Genomic DNA, 25,481 nt, shown 5'->3' on the forward strand with positions numbered 1-25,481 from the left:
TCATCATAATTAAAAACAGAAAAAATGAACAATGGCAGTGTTTAGTTAATATTTTTGCAGGTTATAAGATGCACCCTTAATATTGTATGATCCTTCTGTGATTTATGACTGACATCTTTTCTTATTTAGCTGATATCTATATAGAAAAATTATTTTAGATTAAAAGATGAACTAAAAAGAAGTATTGCTTGCAGTTCACCTGTGTCATCAGGAGACAGTGGATCCACTCCTATGCTCTTTCTTCTAGTCTGGCCAATTTAGACATCCCCTGTTGAAGCTCTGCAAAAGGGCTGTTGGCTGTCTAAGGCTCCATGCTATGGAGACAGACAGAACTTCCCCAGGGTAACTGAGTCCTTCTGAAGTCCGATCTCAGTTGAATGTAAGTGTTGTCCTTTCCATACCCAATGCATCTCTTCCTTCTTCCATCATCAAAGCTCAAACCTTAGACCTTCATCCTTCCATCCTTCCTTTTTTTTTTTTTTTTTATTTTTTGTGATCTTAATTCCCAACTGTTGTTATTTGATGTTTGCTCTGACGTGACCCTCACAATCTCAACACAAGTTTAGCCTGCCAAAATCATGGAAAACAAAAAGTGTTGGTTAGTGAAGCTCTGTGTAAAAACTGTGTACTTCCCCATAGAAATCCCTTCACTTCTGTATAGCACTTGTGTACCATCTTGGTATTTGGTCATAAGACTATATCACCATTTACAGCTATTCATACATTTTAATTCTAGGGAGCCTTTATGTGGTCCCTGGAACTTTCATACTTATTAACTATCACATTAATGCAATATAATCATAATTTCTAATGGTTCTATTCTTTGCCATAGAACCCTAATGAGCTTATGTGTCCAGTTTAACATTATGCAAAGGTGTCTCTTCTGAAACTCTGACCAATTCAGTCACTGCTGCTGAAACATTCTGAACTGCTAAGGCTAAATGCCTGTGATTTTTATGTGCAGTGAGGTTGGCTCTTTTTTTCTTTTGCCAGAATTTTTCACATTCATTAAATCAGGAAAATATATCATTTGTGTCACTTTAGGCCAGATATTTTGAGACAAGTCACAAATTGCTAATCCTTTTGCAAACTCAGACAGCAGTCTGACATAGCTCCAGATTTTAAACACGTTTTCAGATTGGAGCCCTATGTGTCTTAGTCGTTTAACTGTGTAATAAAATGCATAGACCTGAAAAATGCATCTGAATTTTTAGGGAGGATTTAATGTCTGTAATATTTTATGCACTCTCATCCCATAGGATGATTGATCTTTTCAGTATGTCACTGGATAGTAAAGAGGATTGAAAACAGATCCTCAGAAGGAATACTACCTCCAAAATAATCTTAATTATGTCAAATAATTTTCACAACAAGCAGAGATTTTTTGTTGAGTGCTTAGTTCCTTTTTAAAATTAATGTTTGGATTATTTAAAGAAGATATTATATGAAAAGTTCTTTCACTGTGGGACCATCCTTTTCTTGCTCACCTATATACCTCGATGGCTGTTCTATGTTAATTTAAATAGGACAGTGTGTTGAAATAGTAATCCATTAGTATTTTTATAAGTATTTGGAGCACAGATTCCTTTATATAAATTCAATTATATTGATTCATTTTCCACTGGATTAAGATTTTTAATTTTCTTAATTAGTTAGTTGGTTTTGTTTTAATTAGATACCTAACTAATGTTTGGAACTATAATTATAAGATACTGCTAATACACATTTTTCTTAGCATCAAAATTTGGTCTACTTAAATACGAAAGGGTGAATCATATAAGACACTGTTTCAGGCCTGACCCAGTAAGTTATGTTCTGCTGTTATACAAGGACAAAATATTTTACTGTATATCTTTTTTACCAAGTACCTTCTTGATGAGGCAAGTGTACAGATTAAGGCAGGTCATGGAGTTGAAAGTTCATTTTGGAGACTTATATTTGAATTATATTTTCTACTGATTTACAGACATGTTCTGTGATTTTTCAGATTTTTTTTTAATGGGAAGTCAGGGTTCATCCTTCCTAAAAGAAGCCTCTGCACAGTGTATTCAGTGTGTCTTTCTATGTTGAAATGAAAACGTAAGCATAATAAGTATACAAGAAAGAAGAAAAGAAATAAAAAATACTGTTTTGAGACTATACAGAACAAAAGATTATTTGCAAAAATATGTCACATGAATTTATACTTAAAGCACTATATTGTTCTATAGGGAGATAATAGAAATCAAGATGAGGTTTATTCTGTATATTGCACTTCACTGTCTGTCGTGGTCACAAACTTTCTCTGGATTCACTCAGTATTCAATCTCTCACAGGAGAAAAAAAAATCCAGTTACCCAGTGAAATGCTTTACAAATCTTATATTTGATTAATTTTTAAATAAGTTTTTTTGGTTTCTCACATTAGGCTATGTGACAGCATGGATGTGCAAAATGTCACTTTAAAGGTGCATTGTTAAGGTTAAACCAGACTCAGAACTTATTTGAATAAATGGGAAAGTAAATATGAGCAACAAATGTATTCTTTGTTTAGAAACAGCACACCTGATATGTTAAATATTTTTAAATTCCATTTTCTACAAAATAAGGTCTATTACTGTCTCAGAGATTTCATAAATTACATTAATGTCCATGGTTCTAAAGGTTTTTGATTAAGCTGCAACTGTGTCTACCTGTGCACCTAACTCAGTGTGGGTTTCTAATCACAGCTTGTCACATGTTACTTTATTCCTTTGTAACTTGGCTTTTAAGATACTATTAGGAAAAAAAGAAAGAAGCATACATGGAACCAGTGAATCCAAGAATATACCCTATCTTGGGACAAGTGTCATTCTCATAAAGAGAAAGGGAAAAATTGCAAAAGACTTCAATGTGAGATGATATAACCATGCAAGTGAACATTAACCTCACAGACGTCACACAGAGGTTTGAGGAAAACTTCTGAACATGCTGTCTTCAGAGTAGGGATGTGCACATCCCCTTGACAGCCCTCTCCCTCCCATACCTTCTCCATTTGCAGCTCTCCCTCTTGCTCTGGGCTTCAGTCTCCAGCTCTGATGACCCTTGTTGAAAACCCACTTTACCAGGGTGCTCAGTAAGCCAGTCCATTGGGATGTCCTCTCCCTGCAGAGTCGGTGTCTCCCGTTGCGTCCCATCCTTCCCAACAGTCTTCCACTTCAAACAGGACACTATGATAAAATGTGGTGAATCTTTGGTGTCTACACTCCCTTTTTTGATGTTTGAAGAATTAATTGAATTTGAAAAAGAGCTCATCATATGACACCAGCACCATATGGCTTTATTAAGAATTTTAGAAGAGAGTTTCTCATAGCTTTGCACAAAGCAATGCATCTCTATTTCACACTTTCCTGTTCAATTCACTTTGCATGTGAACCTTTTTATTCCTAATTCTTCTCATAAAGTTATAAATTACACGTCCCCTAGAAATAAAATGCAACAAATAGCTCTTGCATGTATGTCACTCTTACTAAGGTTGAAGAACTATGAAATCATTAAAGCTAAGAATGAATTTTGTCAAGTGCCTTAGAGCAATAGTGAAGAGTATAGCCAGTGTTTAAAACTATCACAAAAATCTGTACAGCCTGTCTCCACAGAATTCTAAATATGATTTACTATTCGGCAATGTAAGTAACATAGACTTCTTAGAAAAAAAATAGCAAAAACAAGTTAAAACATACCACACACAAGAAAAAATAAAATCAAAACAACCAGAAAACAGTACCAGCCACAAAAATGCACAAGTCTCCTGGAGAGCAGAGTGGTGGTACTGTTGGAGCACATGCATACACAGTTAAGGATGCAATTAAAGGTTATGAAATGGTTTCAATCTCCTTTTAAAAAATGCCAGTATGATATATTTTACTTCTTGTTACTTAAAAAATAATAAAAATTTAAAGTGAAAAAAAAAAACAACCCCAAACACAAACCCTTAAAAAATCAAATTATTTTTCTCTCATAAAAATAATATTCTCGGAAAACACAACTAAACCCTCTGTATTTTTAAGTCCCTGGTTTAGGGAAAAGATACAGTTGTATTAATGTTGAGAATAGGCTTAAGTACTTTGATGGATAGGAATGGAAGTAAGCATATGTTTTAAATTAATCACATGCATAAGTGTTGTCTTGAACCAGAGCAAAGCAGCACTTGGCATAAGTGAAAGCAATTTTCTGCAACAAAAGTTAAATTCAGTCTTTAAATTTTAATGTCTCTGATTGACCTTTCCTCTCACTATTGTTTATAGCCTACATTATTCTTCATTGTCTAAGATTATCAATTCATACACAGTTAATGGCAAAATGCTTGATGTCTTGGAAATATCTTCTATTTCTTTTAAAAGAACACTATTATTTTAATAATAGTTGGAAGTGTATTATGTTTCCTGAGTCACTGTGTCATAAATCAAACCCAGAACCCCATTTCTTTTCCCAAGCTACATTCAGAAATACGTAACTCCACTCCCAGCCCTCCATATGTGCTTTTCCACAGTTTTTACCATAACCATTGAAAAATGTCCATAAAATAAATTGTGATGTTGAATCGATGTGCTGTATAATCTGTGAGGAAACTGTCAGTTTTATTCTGACATTTCTCAAGGGATTCCAATGTCACAGACTGCAAGGAGGGTTAGAATTAAGGAATTAGCCTTCAAAGCTGATTATTAATGTGTAACGCTTGTTTCGTTTAAACTGGCATCCCATGTAAGCTGACACATCCAACACCTGAACTTCAGTTACTTGCTCCAGTGATAGGAATAACTTATTGCAACCATGGAATATTTGGTATGTTGTCTTAAAAGGTGAAGGTGGAAAATCTCTCTTGGAGAAGCCATTGCTTACATTTTCAGTGACTTTTCAAACAGTTATATGCATCTGCAAGCATTTATGGAAAACACATCTTCCTTTATATCAAAACTGGTGAGCTCCACTGAAAAAATCCACCAAATTGCACTGAAATCCAAGTTTTTGTCTACTTTCAGTGTTAACATTAGATTATGTGTTTAAGCTACAGTGCTTTTTCATAAATTTCAGCTTTTAAAATGTAGATAATGAAAGGATACTACACAAGTTGCTTAACGTTTTCATTCCACAGCCATATCTTTAGCTGTTTTAAACACATTCATGTAATGATCGTTAAAAGAGATGGGCTTGTCTTTATCATTGATTTAAATCTGATTCTCAGGGAAATGGTTAACTACATTAGTAGTTATGAACTACATTAGTTAGTTATGAAGTATAGTTTATGACACTCTGGTGGGATCATGTCTTCTTCTACAGAACAAAATCCAGTTTCTATTCCCTATGCAGGACAAAATGTGAGCCATACACTACAAACCAGAAAGTGTGGATATTACAACTTCTTCAAGTATGGTTTCAAAACAATTTTGTTCCCACAGCTGATCACTTTACCTGTGTTTTTTTTCTGCAAACAGTTTTAAATTTATTACTTCTTCCTTTCCTAGAGACATCTATTTTTATTTTAATGTGGGGAAAATTAAACAAAAAGCATTAAGACTACTTTTAACTCTCAGTTTGTCTCTCCACTTCTACATCTTTATTGATTACTGATGATTACTGATTCATTGACAAATAGTTTAGCTGAAATCCCCAAAGTGAATTTTTTACATGAATAATTTTAATTTTAATACCCAATTAAAGAATAAATAACATCAGGCTGTTTTTATAAATATTTCCTTGACATCAAATTTTATGTCATTATGACTCTCAAGTTCCTTTGCATGGTTTCAGGAAGTTTTTCTTTCCCCTCCTGAGTTCACCTTACTCTTTTTTTATCCACTGTTCACTCAAAATGTTATGGTATTTAGTTTTAAAAAATACATGGTATGTGATGTTTGAAAAGTACGGAATGGGACTGAGATTTCCACACAGAGAGAAATATTTCTTCATTGTTTGACATTTACCCAACAGCAGACGGCCAATAGTTACTACTGATGTGCAGTTGCTGCTGATGCAGCAGAAACCAATATTCCTGCACCCCCAGTCTCCACTCAGGATGGTTATTTTCTGCTACATCAGTTTTAACTGCTATGCAAGGGTTAGGCCAACACAAGAGCTTCTGGAGACATGAGAGTATGAACACTTTGTTACCTCATGAGTTTTAGGAACGTTACTTAAAATTTGTATGGCATTTTTCCTTCCTTTTCTCTATCTTTTTTTTTTTTTAATTGTAGGGTGACTTTTTCACTGCAAATAGACATAAAACGGATGTTCTTTTTTTTTCCAGAACTGCATTCTAAATTACATCCCATTTTGTTATAGAAACTCTCTAACTAATGGGAATCTTACTTTTTTACTGGAACACCCATCGAAATTGCATGTATTATTAGACAGTTGGGAATGGAAGACAGGTACAGCAACTTGTCTGACTGGGTATTAAGATATGAATACTGCTTTGAAGTGGATGGTCTGGTGACAAATCCAAGATTAACTGTTTCAGATGAAATGCACAGAAATATTCAACTATTTATCAATTGGTGGGAACTAAAAGCTCTACGACTTTCCCACTTTTCTTATATCTTTTTTCTTTCTGTCCTTCTGACCTTTTAAAATATTAGTTTTTTAGTATCTTTCCAGTTTTCCACCTTCTGCTTCCTTGTTCCCTGTCTTTTTATGCTGGTTTTTTTTTTTCTTTTTTTTTTTTTCCTTTTTCTTTTTCATGACAATATAATTGTCATGAGTGGAGTTACCTGAGGGGAATATTGTTTTAGCTTTTAGGGCAATTGCACTTGCTTGGGAAGATTTTTAGGTTGTAGGGTAGGATGGGAGGATACAGGTGAGTGATCTGAAGGAGAGTGAAGAATACAGCATTGCAGAGAGCAGACACATGATCAGGTTTCTGTACCTCTCAAAACCAACACTTTCTAGGAACTGAGGCAGCACATACTACAACCTCCCAAAATTACATGAATGTAACCAACATCAGAAAAAAAACCCTTGCTATGATGATATAAGGACTAAATGGACCATATATACTCAAATGAAGAACACCAGGACATTATTTTGTCTGGTCTAGATATATCAAGCTTTATTCTGTGTGAGTATTGAGCTATTCTAATAAATACTGGAAAAATTAGGTCTAATAAAACCTGATATTTATGATTAAAAAGCCTCTTGGACCTCTTTGAAAATGTTTGCTGTAAGGGAGAGCTCCAGGCAGTTCCTCCTTAAAATGCTGGGGAATTTGGGTTCCTGTTGCATGTGATTTTATGCCTCACAAAATATTTGCCTCATATATGATCAATGTGAACTTGAGATTTAGTTTAATGCACTAGTAGGTTGCATTTATCCGATATATTAATATATTCTGCATTTCAGTAGACTTTTGAGTAAAACTGTTACACAGAACTGGAACTGCTAAACTATTGAAATATTTGCTAGTGACACACTTGATGGCTGTGTGGCGTATTTTTTATCAAGCTTTCGTACTTTATTTGCCCTTTTATTCTCCCCTATCCTTGTGTTTTGTGGTATGGTGTTTTGGTAATATCTAAATTAAAAATATTTTGCTCTCACTTGATATTTTAATCAGAAATTAGCGGGCTATTTTGTGAAAACTGAGACAAGCATAGCATTGCAAATGAAAATTTAAATTGTAAATTCTTTCTCAGTCTTTACAGCCTTATAGAGACAAATTTAACCAAGCTGCCAATATTTTTTTATACTGATATTCTGTTAAATCCACTGCAAAAATCACAGTGCTCTGAAAACCATGACTGAGGATTCATTCCTAAACATACTTCTATGGAGAAGATCTATAAACATCTCAAAGCTATGAAGAGAAGATAACATAGTATGATATATTTAACAACTACTGGGAAAAAAATGCTTCAAGGGGGAAAACACATTCCATGGCTAGATATCTATTTAATGTTTAGATAATCTGAAGAAAAGATAGAGGAAACTTCCCTCCCTACTCCCACAGAAATGAAATAAGTGTAATTCTAGTGCATATTTTTCTGGTTCTTTTTGGGCAGTCCACACACAATGGTGATTTGTAGAAACCCAGAGATTTTTTGCTAGTACCTCAGTAAGAAACCATAATTGTGTTTTCTCCCTAATGAAGTCAATCCATTACAAAGGTATAACCAAGTTAAAGTTTTTCTCTCAGGACTTGTTTCTTTGCCTGTGGGGTTCACAGTGTTCTTTGTGATTCTTTTTTTTTTTAAGGATCATCTGTTTCAACTGGAATCGCACAAATTTGAGAGAGGACGAGGCAGGTGCCCTTTTGACCCCAGTTCTTCCTTCACCTCCATCTTAATTGGTAATGATCTTTATGTCACAAGCTTCATGGTCCTGTCAGTCTGTCATTCTGAGTCTCTTTCTTCAGCGCTCTGAAGTGTTGTCAGTCTTCCATTGCAACCTTCCACATGTCAGACTTAATCCTCATGGTGCTGCCCACATTAATATTACATCCCAGGCACCATTAACTACAGCAAGGGTGTCTCAGTGAAATGATATGTTGAATGACATATGCCATCCTGAAAGTAATTGATCGTTGTGTAATTTTGGAATTAATAATTTCCTGCTTTCCTTAAAAGTAAAACAGTATGCCTAGCTTAGACATTTACACTGTTGAGACAAATACACAAAATTTACTATTTTTCATCCACTGAGAATCTGAGCTACAAGCATCTTGTAAAAATTTGAATTTAACTGTGTTTATATGAAACATTCATTGTTTCATAAATTACCACCTTTGAGACAAAATAGATTTGTTTTCAATGTTGCCTTCTAACAAAACTCTCCCAAAGTGGTGATTCAATATTAGAAGCGTTGATCTTATACTGAACAGTATAAAAATAGAATTCAGTGTGTCCTGCAGTGCCAGGAAGCTGTGTTGAGATAGTGCTCCTCTGTGCCTTGCTGGTGAGTATATCACTGTAGGACTGGGATCTCTGAAGTTGTGATATAACAAACCATATCTTTTTTCCTATATAATGTTTTCTTGAAAACATGTTGTGAGATCAAGCAAAGACATTCTTAGTAATATTATAGTACATTGACTAAAGATAGCCTGAAACAGCAGGTAAAGAATGAAAGCTAGATGCAGTTAGGGAGTAATACAATGATGATTTCTGGTTTTAGAAAACACAAATAAAAACTGAGAATTCAAAAAGAATATTCATTAAAAGAAAGAGCTAGAAGAAAGAGGCAAAAGATTAAATAAATTTTCTACTTTTCAAGGATAAAAAAAACTAGAGGATTTTAGGGCCCTTTTGATATTTACATTTGGCTTTGCATTTTAAAATCAGGCAGCTAAAGTTTCTGATCATTGCCTACAATGATATGGTTCACCCTTGGTGGAAGGAAAGTATTGGTCATGAGTGACAGGTATATTTTTACATGCCAGATTTATTTGCTCCTTTGCATTAATAAATTAATCAGAAGAAGAATCTTCAGCAGTAATGCAAAATCTTTCAAATGCAGTAATTTATCAAAATATTCTTCACTGTCATTTAAAAAAAAAAGAAAAAAAAAAGAAAAAAAAAGAGCTCTAATTCTTAAGAGTTAGTGGGTTAAGAAGTCATGCAAGAATCAGAAAAAACTGTTGTTATTTGACTGACCTTCCAAAATCCATGAAGCACAGATTGTTACGCTTTTATCCAATCTTAGCTGAGCCTGGGAACAAAGACTCATCCAAAGGAATTTGCTGTAGGCCTGAAACCTCATGGTCTAATCTTGAAGCCCAACCTTTCCTCAGACAGAACTAAGTAAATAAATTAACCCGATCATGTTCCTACTGTGAGATCAATATGAATTTTATTTGCTTAAATGGAAGCCAGATTGTCCCACTGAGCACTTCAAGAACTTGCCTGAATTATGGGAGGTCCTATGGATCCTCATATTTTTATCTGAAGATGAAATTCATTAAATAAGCCCTTCCCTGATAAATGCTGAGCAGTCTTGAGCATCCACTGGCAAAGACACAAAATCAATCTTACAAAGCTAGATAATTCTATAATGTGACAGAGGAGGAAATAATATTTTTATCAGATCACTGATACAGCACTAAAAAACAGACTAACTTTCACCCCTTCATCAAAACTAATATGACCTGAGGAAGGTATTCAGAGGCTGTTTTTCCAGGCAGACATCGGGAATTCTATAATTTCAAGTGATCATGGAATGATATTTTAAAAGCATAATGAAATTCTTCAGTTTATTATTTTATTTATATTTTTCTATTTTTAACTGTTGCAGTTAAACACTTCCAACACTTAGGAAAAATATCTTAATGAACTTTGAATTTCCATGTGTTCTGCTTTATTCTACCAACTTCTACTAACCACAGACACACAGTTTACAGAATAAACAAAATTAATTCTGCTCCTTAGACTCCAGGATATATATTCTTTGTCTCTTTAGGCAGTCAGTTGAAAAGGGTAGAAGACACAGATGCAAACACTGTGAATATTAAGAATCTTTTAACTGAAATTTGAAAATGAGACAGACTTCTAATGTCAAGTGTACTCCTTTATTCAACCAAGCCCTGATCACAGCTCATGATGGCCATGACCCCATGACAGGAGATGACAACTACTGCTTCCACCCTCCAGGATTGGTCTTCCAGTGCTTGGAGGTTCAATTCTTCTTCATGCATTCCAATTTTCTCAGAAAGTGGAATCCACTCCTGGTACAAAGTCAGGGTGCCCTTGGAGGCTGCATCCCAGAGTTGTCTCCACTCTCCCATGTAGGTTCAGCCAGTGTGCATGTCCCTTAAAAGGTTTTATGCAAACCTGTTAGCCAAAACTTTCACAACCCAGTATCCTCTTCTTCCTAAAGAAACTGTTCAAAACCTGCTCCCACCTCTGCCACTCGCATTAACACAGCCTACACCAATATGGCCATTGTCTAACCATGAGGATTAGGCTAACAATTAAACTTTTCATACCTCTGATAAAAGTTTAAAAGCTTTTATACTCTTGATCTTGAAAGATCATTTACAACATAACTAATTAGAATCAGATTTAGTTGGATTAATTTAGGAAGAAAGACAATCCCTTCTTCTGCATCTCTTCATGTATTTCAACACAACACTTAAAATACCCACTTCAAGAAAACATCAGTTCGTGACTTGGCTTTAAAACTAAGTATCTGTGCTGTTACAAGTTTTATTGTAGATTATCTGACCCAGTGGTAAAATAGCTTGTGATGAATTCCTCAACTTATGAACGATTAACTTTTAACAATTTATTGTCAGTATCAGGAAAAAGAATAGATATTGGATGGCAAACCAGCTGAATAAAATGTGTATGTTTAGTTAAACGGATTATTAAACCTTTGGACTTCTATTCATAATGAACTCTACCATCTGCTTTCAATAGCCAAAACTATTTTTGATATCAGATCATGCACACTCATTAACTTAGACCACACTAGCTCTTGAAAGCTGAGAAATTAGTTTAAGTCCATGTATTGTTACCTGCAATATATCATGAGCAAGTGGTGAAAAACCTCAACTACATCTGAATATGTTAATATCCAGGGAATCCATTCTGATAATATTTTCTGCTTTTACTTTTAAAATAGTTTTACGTATTTGTGTCTTTTACTTTACATTTTCTCTCAAAAGAGAGAATACTTGAGTGACAGACAGAAAATACAAATATACAGAGGAAGTTTACCAGCTAAGCAATAGGTAATTTCTTTTGAGTTTGCTGTTTTCCTACTGTGAGAAGTATCACTTGCTAAAATGTGAATTAGTGTTCTGATTTTGTTTGTCATATGAGTAATAACTGACTGACAGTCAAAGAAATACATGAAAGGTTCTACTCATTATGTTCTAATCCTTTATTCATAACATGAATTTTCCATTTTTCACAAAAATAACTACTGATGAATAATAACTTGTGTTTGCATTACCTTTCAATTTGAAAATAGGTACACCAAAAATGCCAATAACAAATGAAGGAAACTCACCTTTAAGGTGGAAGAAGCCCATTTACAGAAATCTTTTGTATATATTATTTTATTTCAATTAAATCACATGCTTCAATCTATTTTACTTTAAGGGTTATCGTCTAGGAATTCTGAAGGGTTTAGAAGAAAAATTTTAAATTTGATTTTGTTAACATTTTACCCCGAGAAAAGGGCAAAAATAAAAGTTATTTTTAAATGGTTCCAAATGAATTTTGACATATTTGTTTGTTTGAAAAGAATGTTAGGTAAAATATATGCATGTATCACTTGAGCTAAAACTGGTATTTGAGGTCCATGGGAGTTTTTTTTTTGTTTGCTTAAATAAGGAAACAAGAAAGTTTCTATTCTTGTTTTAGCATGATTAACTGGGCTGTGTTAAAACTTAAATTTTAGCACTTAATTTGTCATGTATGCATGAAGCTGAGGTTAGATGGAAGAGGGGAGGAGTAGTGAAGGTCTGTGAAGTTACTCTGCTGATTTTTACTAAAAGGTAAAGATTAATCAGTGTGATGTGCAGCAGTATAAAGCCCTGCAACAAAGACAGGAGTGAGTTGATAGCAGATTTTCAATGGAGAAGAAAAGAGTAGAAATCTTGCAGGATTTTTCAAACATCAGTCTTAGGTTGTCACTGAATCTGGAGTTGGTCAGCACCTGTAAAAACCTAATTCCATTCAAAATTTGTAACTTGGATTTAAAGGATAAGTAAAACACTATTGGAAAGGACAAGGGAAGATCCTCTTAGTGTTAAAAGTGAAAAAAATCTCAGAATTATGTTATTGTGCTGAGATATTTAATAGTCACACTTGTCAGTTCTGTCCCATTGCTGTCCTTGGGTGAAGTGACCTGTCTGCTCACACTTGATACTTGTCTTATGTTTAGCTTAGTAACCATTCAGGATAAAGATCAGAATTAATTAATGTATGTGTACAATATCTTTCATGGAATAATATCGATCCAGGACTGGAACTTCCATATTCTCCCCTCAGGATCTCACAGACACAATCAGTCCTTGGACTGTATCCATATTCTTCTTCAGTATATGGAAGAATGCCATGCCAGCAGATTGGTTACGTATACCAACATTTTATACCTTTGTCAAACAGAAGGAATAGACTTCATATCCAAGCTTCTGAACATCTGGATTTACAGATGTCAATCCTGATCACTGGCAATATGTGATGAATCATTTATCCTGCGCTGATGCATTTTCCAAGATTCACTGCAGTGTTGAAAGGATAAAACATCCTGTTTTGCATTACACATCACCAAAATCAAAAAGAATACCAGCCAGTCTAATATATTTTTCCAACAGAATTATTAAAGGGGGATTTATGACTAATGTAACTCTTTAATTAGGGTTGTGCAGATTGTTTGGAACACTTTATAGACACTGGCAAATTCTGTGGTTTAAGCAGATCTGTGCTGTTTAAAAAATAAAACTCCCTATTAGTTTTGGGCAACCTTAACTTCTACAGATGCTATAATTTATACTTTTTATTTTGTTTGCCAATATTTTACACTAAATCATGTCCATGTATTTTACAGGGCAATATCCATTCAGTATATAATGAAGCCTAAAGCAAAAGTATGCTCATCTCCAGATCAGCAGAGGTGTCTAAACCAGCCCCAGTTACCAAACATAACTTTTCAGAATAATTATTAGTACTTATGGCACCATTCAATTCATATGTATCTCTTAGAAACAAAATGCACACTTTGAGGGGGACCAAAAAGCAAAATTCTTTCTTTTTGCTATAAACCTTTATAAATGCTAGCAAATGTTATTAGGATGGATCAGTCATCTTTATTTTGATTAGTGGGAAGGAAGCTGTGTCACTGAAACCTCTACCCAGATTAGCCTCGAACTGGAAATAATTTATTTCCCTCTCTTTGTGCAGTTTAATTCCTTCTGTGTTATTTTCTAACGTAAGGATGCCACCTAGTGACAATAGCTGCCCGCTTCTTAAAATGGCCCTAAAAAAATTCTAATCTAAGTCCACAATGATATGAAATATGTTATTGTTAATTCTTGGTCAGCTAAGGGGAATAGTGTCCATACATAAATAAAAGGTATAATTATTGTTGGTATTTTAGTAGGTAAAATATGTCCAGTATCACAATTTTAGGTGGCTGGATTTTTAAACGTATATAACCCAATTGTACCTATATACAATTTCTGTTTCCATAAATTTTTCAGGAAATATTCATCACCAGTTGTGCAGGAAGGATGAAATCTGAGGTCCTGTCCCTACCGTGATGAATATTTTAATGATATGAAAGCAAGTTATTACTGTAGCAGAGAAAAATAGTTCCTTTGTCTGCTGAACACTGAAGCACCTTGGCCAGCAAATTATTCCCAAACTGTAGTTATTTCAGGGGAAGTGGAACAGCTCCAGTAGGCTGACTGGAAAAATCCCCTCAGCCTAATAAAATATGTTCTTGTTTATAGAAATCACTTCTAAGGTAGCAGGTGCTGCTTCTTATCTCTCCAGTTGGGGAGATAACCGCATCCAGCCCTCCAGTATTTTCAGTATGACTTTTTTTCTGCCATATTTTGCACAAAGCCAAATCTCATAACTGTGCTCAGTTATGTTTGAGTTCTAGTCTGTGGATTCAGGAGTGGTTTAACCTTCAGCTGTAACCGTGCAGAGTAGCCCAAATCAGTAGTTTGGTGCAGCTAACACTCTTATCCTAAGCATTGCATTCTCTGAAAACTTGTTGCACTTTCATCCCACTTTCTGGCTCCTGTTATATCTCCTCACAAACCCACCACGTCCCTTCCAGTTCTTCAACCAGGCAATTTGCTTCCTCTCATTAACAAGACCAGGGCACATCTGGAACTGCTCAGCAGCAAATCACTGGTCAAAATCTTTGCACTGATGAAAACTTAGGTGCCAACAAAGGGTTGGTGTCCCTAGAGCCAGGCACTAACTGGCCCACAGTGAGATCTTTGAACTTGGGTGCCTGATGTGTCGGATGTTATTGTGGTAGATGTGGATAGATGTTAATTTAATACCCTCACGTTCTCTCTGTGAATCTACTTTGTTAAGTCAGTTTTGAAAATAAGACCAAGACTCATGAATTTTAAAATTCCTGTCCTCATGCTACTTCAATTGTAAATATTGCACTGCTAGTAGGAACAATGTCCATGTGCTTGCCAGACTATACATATAATACCAGCTCACCTTCTTACCTTATAAAGTATTAATGAGCCACGTTTATAACGTGGCACCTATCACATGCAATAAAATTAGTATTTAGAACATTACCAAGTTGTTTCATTTTGTTTTTTTTTTCATGTATGGTCTGCAGGTGGTGAACTTTTTGCTGGTCTCTACAGTGACTACTGGGGAAGAGATGCTGCCCTGTTTCGCACCATGAATCGCATGGCCCATCTCCGAACTGAACCTGACAATGAGCGCCTTTTGAAAGGTATGGGAAGCAGAAGAAGGAAGAACCGTAGGTGTTTCAGATGACTAGACAATTTCTGTATAACCACAAATTAAAAAAATAATATTTGTGAATATGTATATCCATTTGGAGGCGAATTTAATTAAACTATGTTTTCTTCCATGAAATTTTTCATGAACACCCTATTTCTATCACCTGGTTGCCCTTAGGTAGCTCTCTGATTGACAGATCCCTGTTTTTTAATTTTATTTTTTGGTTGCTGCCAGTTGATTTTAAGGACTGAAAAAATAAGAGAACGTTTTAATAACTTGAACTCAATTCATCTCTGTTTTCTTTTAAAGAACCAAAATTTGTTGGCACATACATGATTCCTGACAATGAAGACCATGATGATAACAAAGTGTATTTCTTCTTTACTGAAAAAGCTTTAGAGGCTGAGACAAACACTCATGCCATATATACCAGAGTGGGACGTGTATGTGCGGTAAGATCCTTTCTCTGACTCCCAGCTAAATGAAAAAGGAAACATATTCTTTTTTTGGTCCTTCTCCCCCAGGCAAATATGGCATCTGTTAGTTATGGCATGATGGTCTGAATGAAAACCTTACATCTACTCACCCTCAAGCATGATAACATTCACAAGTCATCCAAAATCTGTGTTTGAAGTTCAGTTTAGCTGAGAGAGATGGTAACTAACAGCAGTTGCCCACAGGACTCTCTTACCATCCACATTCTCAGTTCAGATCAGGGCTCTATTATCCTTCAGACTGGCTGTAGGTCCAGGGGCTCTTGCAACTCTCACAGCTGACATAAAATAATGTCCCTTCACATTCCAGGTGACAGAAGTAGCCCAGCCACCAGTCCTCTCTGATATTCCCTCTTGCTTTCCTATTCTGTCAGTGAGGACTGAATTGAGGTTGTGCAGGGTCAGTAGCTTTCCTTTCAGACAGCTGGATAGGACAAGAGGCAATGGGCACAGATTGAAACACATTAAATTACATTAGAATGTAAGAAAACATTTTTTTACTGCCAGGATGGTTGAGCATTGACACAGGTTGCCCAGCGCCTCAATCCTTGTAGACGTTTAAATCCTGACTGGACACAGGCCTGAGCAATTTACTGAACAACTTGTTCAAAGTAACTTACTTTGAGTAGGACAGTTAGACTTTACAGTCTCCAAATTCAACTCTTCGTAGAATGATTTGGGTTGGAAGGCACCTTAAAAATCATCCAGTTCCAACCCCCCTGGCATGAGCAGGGACACCTGTGTTTCCATAAATTTTGAAAACCTCTGATGCAAGAATGATAGGAAGGGTGCAACGCCAAAAACCTCTAGAGTGCTTTACAAATAGCAGCCAATTAATGTTTTCATTTCATCTCTCATTCCTCTTCTTAGTAACTAAGAAAAGTTGTGCAGATAGGAAACTAGAAAGAATGATCAAATTGTCCGGCAAATTATTATCACAGGCAGACTTAAGTTTTACCAGAAAAGTCATGAGGAAAGACTTTTCTTCCCTCCGCTGCCCTGCCTGATTATCCATTTCCCACTCAGGCCATGCTCCTGGTGTATTGGTGGCATCTCTTTTTGGATCCCTGGCCCCACACACATGGAAATCTTGGACAGTTGCTGAAGAGAAGCACAGTTAACATATGATCCCCCAAATCAAGCTGCCCATAATTGGTTCTCTCTGAACAATTGATGAATTTTGAGTGCATTGCTTTTCTAATAACTGGCCACTGTAAGGCTGATGAGAGGAGCTCTCCCACTCCCACAGGGATTACATCTGCTTGATCAAAGGAAGGAAAGAGAAGGTTATTTCTTAACATTTGATTTTGTTTAAAAAAAATTATATTCCCCTGCCTAACTGTAGGGGATAGCTTCTTGAAAGTATTGGGCAAAGAACAAGGTACAAGTTAAAAATCTTCTGTCACCTCCACGTATGGTATATGTCACATATGCTCACCAGCATACTACCTATTAAAGTTTCTTGAGTACTCATGTATAACTTAAAAACATCTGAAGTATGCAAAGTACCAAATTGAAGCCTCAGACATTAATGTCCACAAAGCCAGTTGGCTTTCTGGATTCCAGCCTATATCAAGATCTGAAGTAGAATTCTTTGGCTTATGTTCTGAATAGATTATTTTAATAGTTCCTTCTAGTCTACAACATATCCACCTGGAAGTTTTATCTCTAGCCATGGGTTAACCCAAAAGCCCACAGATCTTTCTCTTCCACTTCTCCAAAACTCCAAGTCTTTTATCATCTGGCCATTAACTTAACAACTGTATGTTATAATTCAGATTTTATTTAGTGAATACGAACAATAACAAGTGATTCAGGAACTGGCTTTTTTTCCCAACTTTTTATTTTTTTTCTGAGCTGTAACAGGTTTTGCAACACAGAGGTAGTTACTCTCCCTATTCCTACTTGTCTGAGGAAAACAGACCTCTGTTTGTGAGAGGAGTTTTGCAAGCCTGCTGCAGAACCTTCAACAGCCAGTTACACAGGCTACCTGAATATAAGACCACGGTTTGAGGATGGTACCTGAAGGTTACAAAAATCTGATTGCTAAGTAGTACTAAATTCTCCCTTTTCTTGCAAGTCCCAATAGTTGCCGCAGTTGTACCATCTCTATAGATAGATTCAGGCCTTCAGTTTCCAAATGCATCAAACTAACCCTGCACTGAGCTCTTACAGCAAAGCTAAACTTCACTAATATACTTAGTATATCTAATTTACAAAAATGAGCAATAAAAAGAAAGCTTTACAACTGCTGTATAGTTAAAACTATCCAGGGATATGGTACAGAATTAAAAAATTCTTATAAACCCACAGCTCTTAATGAGACCTGGACTTGATCAGTGCAATCCTACTTGAAAACTGACTCCAGAGAAATAGTACTAGTAATAGATACGTGGTTTGGAAAGGGATGCCTTTGGCATTAAAAGACACAATGAACAATTAATTCAGCAGAGATGTTTGTGCTTCCAGACTTACTCATTCAAATTACCATTGGCACTTGTTTCTTTCTACACAGAATGATATGGGAGGCCAGAGAATGCTCGTCAATAAATGGACCACTTTCCTCAAAACGAGGCTAGTTTGTTCTGTGCCTGGGAGAAACGGAATCGATACACATTTTGATGAATTAGGTAAATATCCTAGACTGCAACAAACTCAAAACTATCAAGAAAAAACATACACTTTCATGATAACACTCCTTACTGTTAAATATTGTACTTGTTTTATTCATTGACAGGGGGTGATTGTTAGTGTTTTGTTTCCAATGTATATGAAGTTCTATAAGTATGGAGTTGGCTATCACCAATTACTCCTTTATGTATTGCATTGTTTTTAAAATCTGTATAAAATTAAATAGAATAAATGAGTAAAATAGGATTATACTTTTAACAATCAATGAAGTTTCTCTTTTGTGGCTGGGAAAAGTAGTTTGTTATCAATAATGTTGCATTTAAATTTTACAGAGGATGTATTTTTGCTGCAAACTCGTGATAACAAGAATCCAGTGATATTTGGCCTTTTCAACACTACAAGGTAAACAACTAGAAGAAATAATAGCAGCCATGGAGGAATGTTTGAACAGTCTATTAAAGAGATAGAAGCTGCATGATGCATATCCCTTAGCAAATATACAGTAAACAGTTTAATCTCTGTTCTAGTCACAGTGGGCTTCCTTGTTAATGTAAAAACTGCTCTACAACACTCAGGGGCTGAAGTCTCATTCAGTGATTCAGTCTATCTGGATCACAAATTAATTAAGTGGTTCTCAGCTTGAAAATTTCCTAGTGTGGAAGTATATGCACTCCTGCATGCTTGTAAGAACAGCATCTCAGAGTCACCTGTCTTTCCCTGAGAGCTCCACTGTATTTCAAGGTTAAGTAGATAGCAGCTTAAATTCCTACTAACTTCTTAGTGAAGCCTAAAGCACCAGCTGTAATGTTGCTGGTGGCCTCCTCTTCCTTTTCCGCTGCAGCCTAGTTCAAGTGCAAGCACATAGTACTCTCATCCCTGAAATCCAACTGTTACTTTAGGATGTAACTGGTAGAAAAGATCAGCTGTGCTTTTGCCACTATCTCTTGATTTATTTTTTTTCTAATAAACAAAGTCAGATCTGCTCCCCTAGCGATGCAGACACCTGGCATTTCTTACTGGCTCCCAGTACCAGTAGAGAAAAGTGGGCACCTAATTAAAATTATTTGGATCACCCTCTGGAGTCTTCAGAAATAATTTCTTTTTAGAGAGCACTGATTCTTCTTTAAAAAAAAAAAAATCCAAAAAAAAATCAATTGCTTCTCTGGACATAAGTGAATAAAATTTAAAAGTAAAATAGAAACTTTTATGTGGATTGACCTACACGAAATGATCTTCTGATCTAACTGATAAAATCAACCAACATTCCCACTCAATAAAAAAAGGACTCATTTTAGTCACTGTTCCTTTTAGTCAGCATCTTTCCAAGCAAAAACAATAGGAAAAATGTTAGAGAAGAAAAATGGTAAACTGTTTAAATAACTAATCAAAGACATATAAAATCTGAGTTCAGTTCACTGTGTTTCCTCTGTGTTTCTAAACAAGTAATTTAGAGCTTGTGTTCACCATTATCAAATTTTGGCATAACAACACAGAGCTTCCTTGGAGAAATGTTATAAATATAAACACATTAAAGACATTTAAAGAACATTGCACACAATATTTAGAAGAAAAGCATATAGGAAAGAATAGGTAGGTTTTTATCTCTGAATACTGTTGAAATGTGACTTATTTTTAATTGCACAGTAAAACCAGTAATATATATACAGAATGTGACATATTGCTTTAATAATGTCTTTAAATTTCACTTCATAGCAATATATTCAGAGGCTATGCTATATGTGTTTACCACATGGCAAGTGTTCGAGCAGCTTTCAATGGACCATATGCTCATAAAGAAGGACCTGAATACCACTGGGCTCTCTACGAAAGAAAAGTACCTTATCCTAGGCCTGGTTCAGTAAGTACAATCTATTTTCCCTTGCTTTGCTATGTAAATGAAATTGAAAAAAAAAAAGCAGACTGCTGCTAATGCAGAAATCTTCCTGACTTCACAGTCCAGAATATACTTCCTTGAATACTCCAGCATTTCTGGAAAAGAGCCATAAGTTAATCGAGTACTAGACCCATATGTTTTCCAAAGGAAAATAGTGGGATTAAGTATATAAGGTTTTTCAAAATCCTCTTGGGACTTGAATTTGTCAACCTTGTGTCAAAGTTGTAAGATTCCAAAGTTAGGACCTCAGGCAAAAGGGATAGAAAGCAGCACCTCTAGAAGATGGGTCAGATATTGCATTCAGAAACAGCGTGTTACCTGTGAAGGAACCTCATTTTGTTTCTTTTGCCTGATGAAACCAGGACATTTAACAAGCACTAAAGGAAATTTAAAAAAAAAAAAAAAAAAAGAAAACCCAAAAGAGGAATCCACTATTTCAAAGTCAGGTGGTTCTGGTTTCTTTTTTCCACTTCTTTTTCCAAAAGGATCAAGTTGGAATACTTCTATAATTGAGATCAATTCACAGGTTAGAAATAAGACATAAATTTTAATAAAAGTCACTAATCAGAATAAATGCTTTTGTAGATAGTGAGCAAATTCTCCATCATTCAAGGTCCTTCTCTCAAGACTGGTTCTTTCTGGAAGCAATGGTCTGTCACCCTTGTAATTCATTGGTTTGCTTTCAGACATCACAGAGTGAGATTTTACTGCCCTTAAGCTTATCACCTTAAGCTTGCCTTTAAGTTTCCAATCTTATCAACATTCTTTTTCTGTACCCTTTACAAAGAATACAGAAATACTAAAACAACATTGCAAACAACCAAACTCAGCAAAACCATTACTCTGTGTTAATTTTCACTTAAGTTTCTTTATAAATATAATTTCTTTTTTTTTCCAATGGATATTAAGTGAAGGAAAGAAACAACATATTTTGAAACTGTGATTAATCTTTGTAGTACGCTCTGCAACTATAGAGGTGCTGTCATGTAGAGAGTTGTTCCTGTCTGGCACTTAGATTTCTGGAGGAAATCACGAACTCATTGCTTAGAGGCAGGTAATTAATTTCTACAAAGCATTCCTAATTCCTGTGTTGATTTCTCAAAGGTATCACAAGTAATTTTCACCTCAAACCCTTTTCCTGTTTCACTCTCTTTCTAGGTGTTTCTGAAGTTTCTGTCCCAGGGCTCTCACATCTCCTCCTCTACCTGTTGGTGCAGGTTGAGGGTGCCCTTTGCTTTGCAGAGGCTCGCCACCATCTCACAGAAGAGGCAGAGCCAGAGCCTCCCTCACTTTCCCCTTCCTGCTGCCAGTCAGGAGGAGCCTCACAGCAGGCTAACTTAGGGAAACATCACATCCAGGATTTCTTCTTTATCCTGTACCTTTGGGGATTACAACTACTTACCCACCCATGGCAATTGTCATCTGTTGCAAAGCTGCTTTTGTTTACACCCATGAAGCTCCACCCCTTATCATGCCAGCATTGAGCAGATTTCTGACTCTGCAAGATGCAAAGACAGCAACAGCTGTTTGGCTAAATCCCCCCCAGTTTTCACACTTCACCTCTTAATCTTCTCTCAGGCTGGGGGCTCAGTCTCATGAGCTTAAAGGGGGAATAAACAGTTGCTGGAGCAGTACTTTCTCCTAACTGACTCAGTATTCTCTTTTATACTGAACAAAATCATTTCCAGAAATAAGCATTGTATACAATTAATTTATCACTGAATCTCAGGAATGAGAGGTGAAAAGACCTATTAACTTATCTACTACGTGCCAGTACAGCCTTTCTCCCTGTAATATGATTTCAAATGCATGTCCTTTCTCATTTTAAATTAATCATTTTAAATTCATGTTTTCCTCTGCTTCTCTTGGGGTTAGAGACTTAAGTCAAATTGTTGAAGGAGATGCTCCAAAAAAGAGATTATCTAGGATTTAAACATTATGAATATGATTTGACCATCTTGGCCAATGAACTACCACTGTAGTAAGTGTTAACATCAATACCAAATAATTTTTTGTTTGTTTGTCATTTTTCAAAGTCACTGGTATTGAGTCAGAATAGAAAAGCAGATAAATAAATTATCACATTTTGAGAAAAATGGTTGAATTCAAAGGAATTATTAGTTTCCTATTTGAGTTTTGGTATATCGAATTTATAGTTTTTGCAGTTTTACCTAATAATGGGACAGTACCATGCATGGATTGCATAATGGCTGTGTATTTTACAATGATGATACAAGTTCTTAAAGTGGTGTTCATTTTTTCCAGGCAGTAGAACACCTCACATATGTTATTTGGACTAGCATTAAACACAGGCATGAATTCAGTATTAATGACTGCAGTTATTATATTGATATCTCCTAGCACTGAAGATTAAATGGTGGGGTTTTGGCAAGAAGGAGAGAACACTGAGCCAGCACTTCAACAAAGTTGACAATGATTTACAGAAATGCTGCCCTAAGTTCCACTTGCTTTCGATGCTTCTCTCCCTTGGCCACCTTTGGGTCAGACTGGATTGTTGCCTCCCCAAAAGGCAAGGCATAGGAGCTGAAAAAGTAGCAGAAGAGTGAAAGTAATTTTCCCCATATCATGGAATAAATTAGCTGAGGAACCAGGTTTTTCTGGGGTGTTAATAGATTTAATTGTGTTTTTCTCTATATGTTGTAGAGCACATCAAAGGCTGAAGTAGCTGGCTCTGCCAGCTAAAAAAGCATTAATTGATTCATTTTTGGCTGCTCATTTAGGGCATAGTTTAGAGGTCTTTTTAATGTTTTTCCAGAAGCATGAAGAGAAAGTGTGTTTCAGGCTGTAGCCAAGTGTTAGGTTTCAAATTCCAAAGAAAAGCTCAGCATATTGGTAAACTGAATCTCAGTACCTTTCCCATTTCAGGAATGACAGTGACAAGAGCCCAAAAATAACCTATTATTAGGCATCTCTGAGAGTCAGCACCCTTTGATCTTAGCTATTGAATGAGTAAAGAATAAGTCTATAAGGAATGAGAGCAGGGCTTAAAGTTGAATAAACAGAAAACCATTGTTAAGAGTCACACAGGTTCTGACAGACTGAAATCCACTGCACTACTTCTGCCATAGTCTCTGCCCTGTTTTACTGATTCTTTTAGTTCATTTAGGCTGTACTGCTTCTGGAACTGACATCAGTAAAATCAAAAGTGGTGTTGATAGACTTCAGAGACAACTGCGTCTACTGTTTCCTTTCTAGACTACTTGATTTTATTTAATTAAAAATGAAAAGCCTGTGAAGGATTACTTTTACTAAATCTCTCCAGGGCTAGAACATTGTAAAGGGAACCTGGCAATGCCTATTCACTTGATATGCTGTGCAGTGCATGAGAAGCAGAGGCTTAGCCTGTCTTCGTGCTCCAGCTCTGTCTCTTTATTGCAAACAGCTGGTGAAATTCCATCATTAGGTTGAATAGACAGTTACTTTTAAGTCAACACTGAACAAATACTTTCCTGTAGCTAAACCCAGAAAGTGGAAACAAACATTGCCCCACTTGACAAGTGCAGGAGTTTGTTATTGTCAATTACCGTTGACCACAAGTTTAAAGTTACCGTTTCCAGTAAACGTAAAGAGTATTTTATTTCATTTTATTGATTGAAAAATCCAATTTAAATAGGGAAAGGCTGCTACTGTGGCTTTGCTTGAAATGTTTTTTAAAACCACACTGTCTTATGAATGTTTGGAGAAAGTAAATGGTTACTGAGATATTTCCAGCTTGATCATAAATGGTTTCAATTAGACATCATGAAGCAAATTGGAAATGTAGAATCTGTGTTCAGTTGGGAAACACTATCTCCTTCACAAAGCATTCTAAAATTAACTTCTCTCTTTAGTGCATTAAATTATCCCTAATTGCACATTTGACTGAAGGAGTAAGCCTCTTTTAATCAGTCATTGACATAAAGTTTATTTGCTTTGCAAACTGATAGATTGATCAATGCAAACATTGGTATTTGAAGCTAAACTGTGATATATAATACTGTCATTGTGAGTTAGGAATTAGAATCAAACATAATACTGTTAGAATGCCTGAAATCAAGAATTACTGTTGCTGCTGGCATAATTTTTAAATGTGCTTAGTTTCTTATGGCAATATATTTTGCAATCAAAAAATAACAAGTCTAGGGATTGATTTCAAGCATTAGTGTTCTGCTGACTCTGCATAGCTGTGTCTCTGTTGGGACAGGAAACCCCTTTCTCTTAACTCTGTCAGTGGCCATTTTGATTACATCTTCAGTATGAATTTGGGGAAGACATAAGCACTATGGCTTTTGTCAAAATCTAAAAGTGCTACTTTTTATTCTTCTCTTAGACGGCAAAGAGGGAAGAACTCCCTCTTTCTAAATATGATAATGCCAAGGTTATGTTCAACATTCCCTTTCTTTTCATGATTAATAATCCACACATGCATAGAGTTCACTGTCCCAATTCCTACTGTGGTCTTTGCTTGTTTATAGGTGAGGTTTTCTGTAGACTTGTCTTTACCTCTGAAAACAAGGCCTGTTTCTAACAATTTATTTGTCAGATCTTCAGGATAATCTGTTTTCTGGTTTTGCAGTGTGCCAGCAAGGTGAATGGGGGTCTGTACACTACCACAAAAGACTATCCTGATGAAGCTGTCCATTTTGCCAGGAGTCATCCACTAATGTATCAGCCCATCAGGCCTGTTCATAAGAGACCAATACTAGTTAAAACAGACGGAAAGTACAATCTTAAACAACTAGCAGTGGACAGAGTGGAAGCTGAAGATGGGCAATATGATGTCTTGTTCATTGGCACAGGTAATTAAAGAAAGTAAGAAAGAAAATTTAATATTTTTTCTTTTGTCTCCAGGATGAAGGAAATCTATACAACATTCCTTTTTAACAATCTTTCTTTGCACAGCTGTACCAGTCTTCACCTTACAGAGGGTAGTAGTCATTCTAGACCTGTGCTTCACTGTGATGATAACACTATGTAGGAAAATAATGGTAGGGAAACATTTAAAGACTAGGAAGAGAATCTTAAGTATAGGATTTCATTTTAATTTCTTTTGTTTTCCAAC

General features: G+C 35.7%; 1 protein-coding gene across 1 annotated transcript in view; it reads left to right on the forward strand.

Moving 5' to 3' along the window:
* Window positions 1-25,481, forward strand: part of SEMA3E (semaphorin 3E) — a 133,240-nt gene that overhangs the window by 90,471 nt on the left and 17,288 nt on the right. Inside the window, exons 5-11 of the mRNA XM_032689271.1 lie at window positions 8,205-8,298; window positions 15,270-15,389; window positions 15,710-15,852; window positions 18,410-18,524; window positions 18,858-18,927; window positions 20,239-20,383; window positions 24,996-25,218. Coding sequence (XP_032545162.1) covers window positions 8,205-8,298; window positions 15,270-15,389; window positions 15,710-15,852; window positions 18,410-18,524; window positions 18,858-18,927; window positions 20,239-20,383; window positions 24,996-25,218 — 910 coding nt within the window. The remainder of the gene's footprint in view (window positions 1-8,204; window positions 8,299-15,269; window positions 15,390-15,709; window positions 15,853-18,409; window positions 18,525-18,857; window positions 18,928-20,238; window positions 20,384-24,995; window positions 25,219-25,481) is intronic.

This window comes from Chiroxiphia lanceolata, chromosome 5, assembly GCF_009829145.1.
Source record: "Chiroxiphia lanceolata isolate bChiLan1 chromosome 5, bChiLan1.pri, whole genome shotgun sequence".
In the NCBI taxonomy this organism is placed as follows: Eukaryota; Metazoa; Chordata; class Aves; order Passeriformes; family Pipridae; genus Chiroxiphia; species Chiroxiphia lanceolata.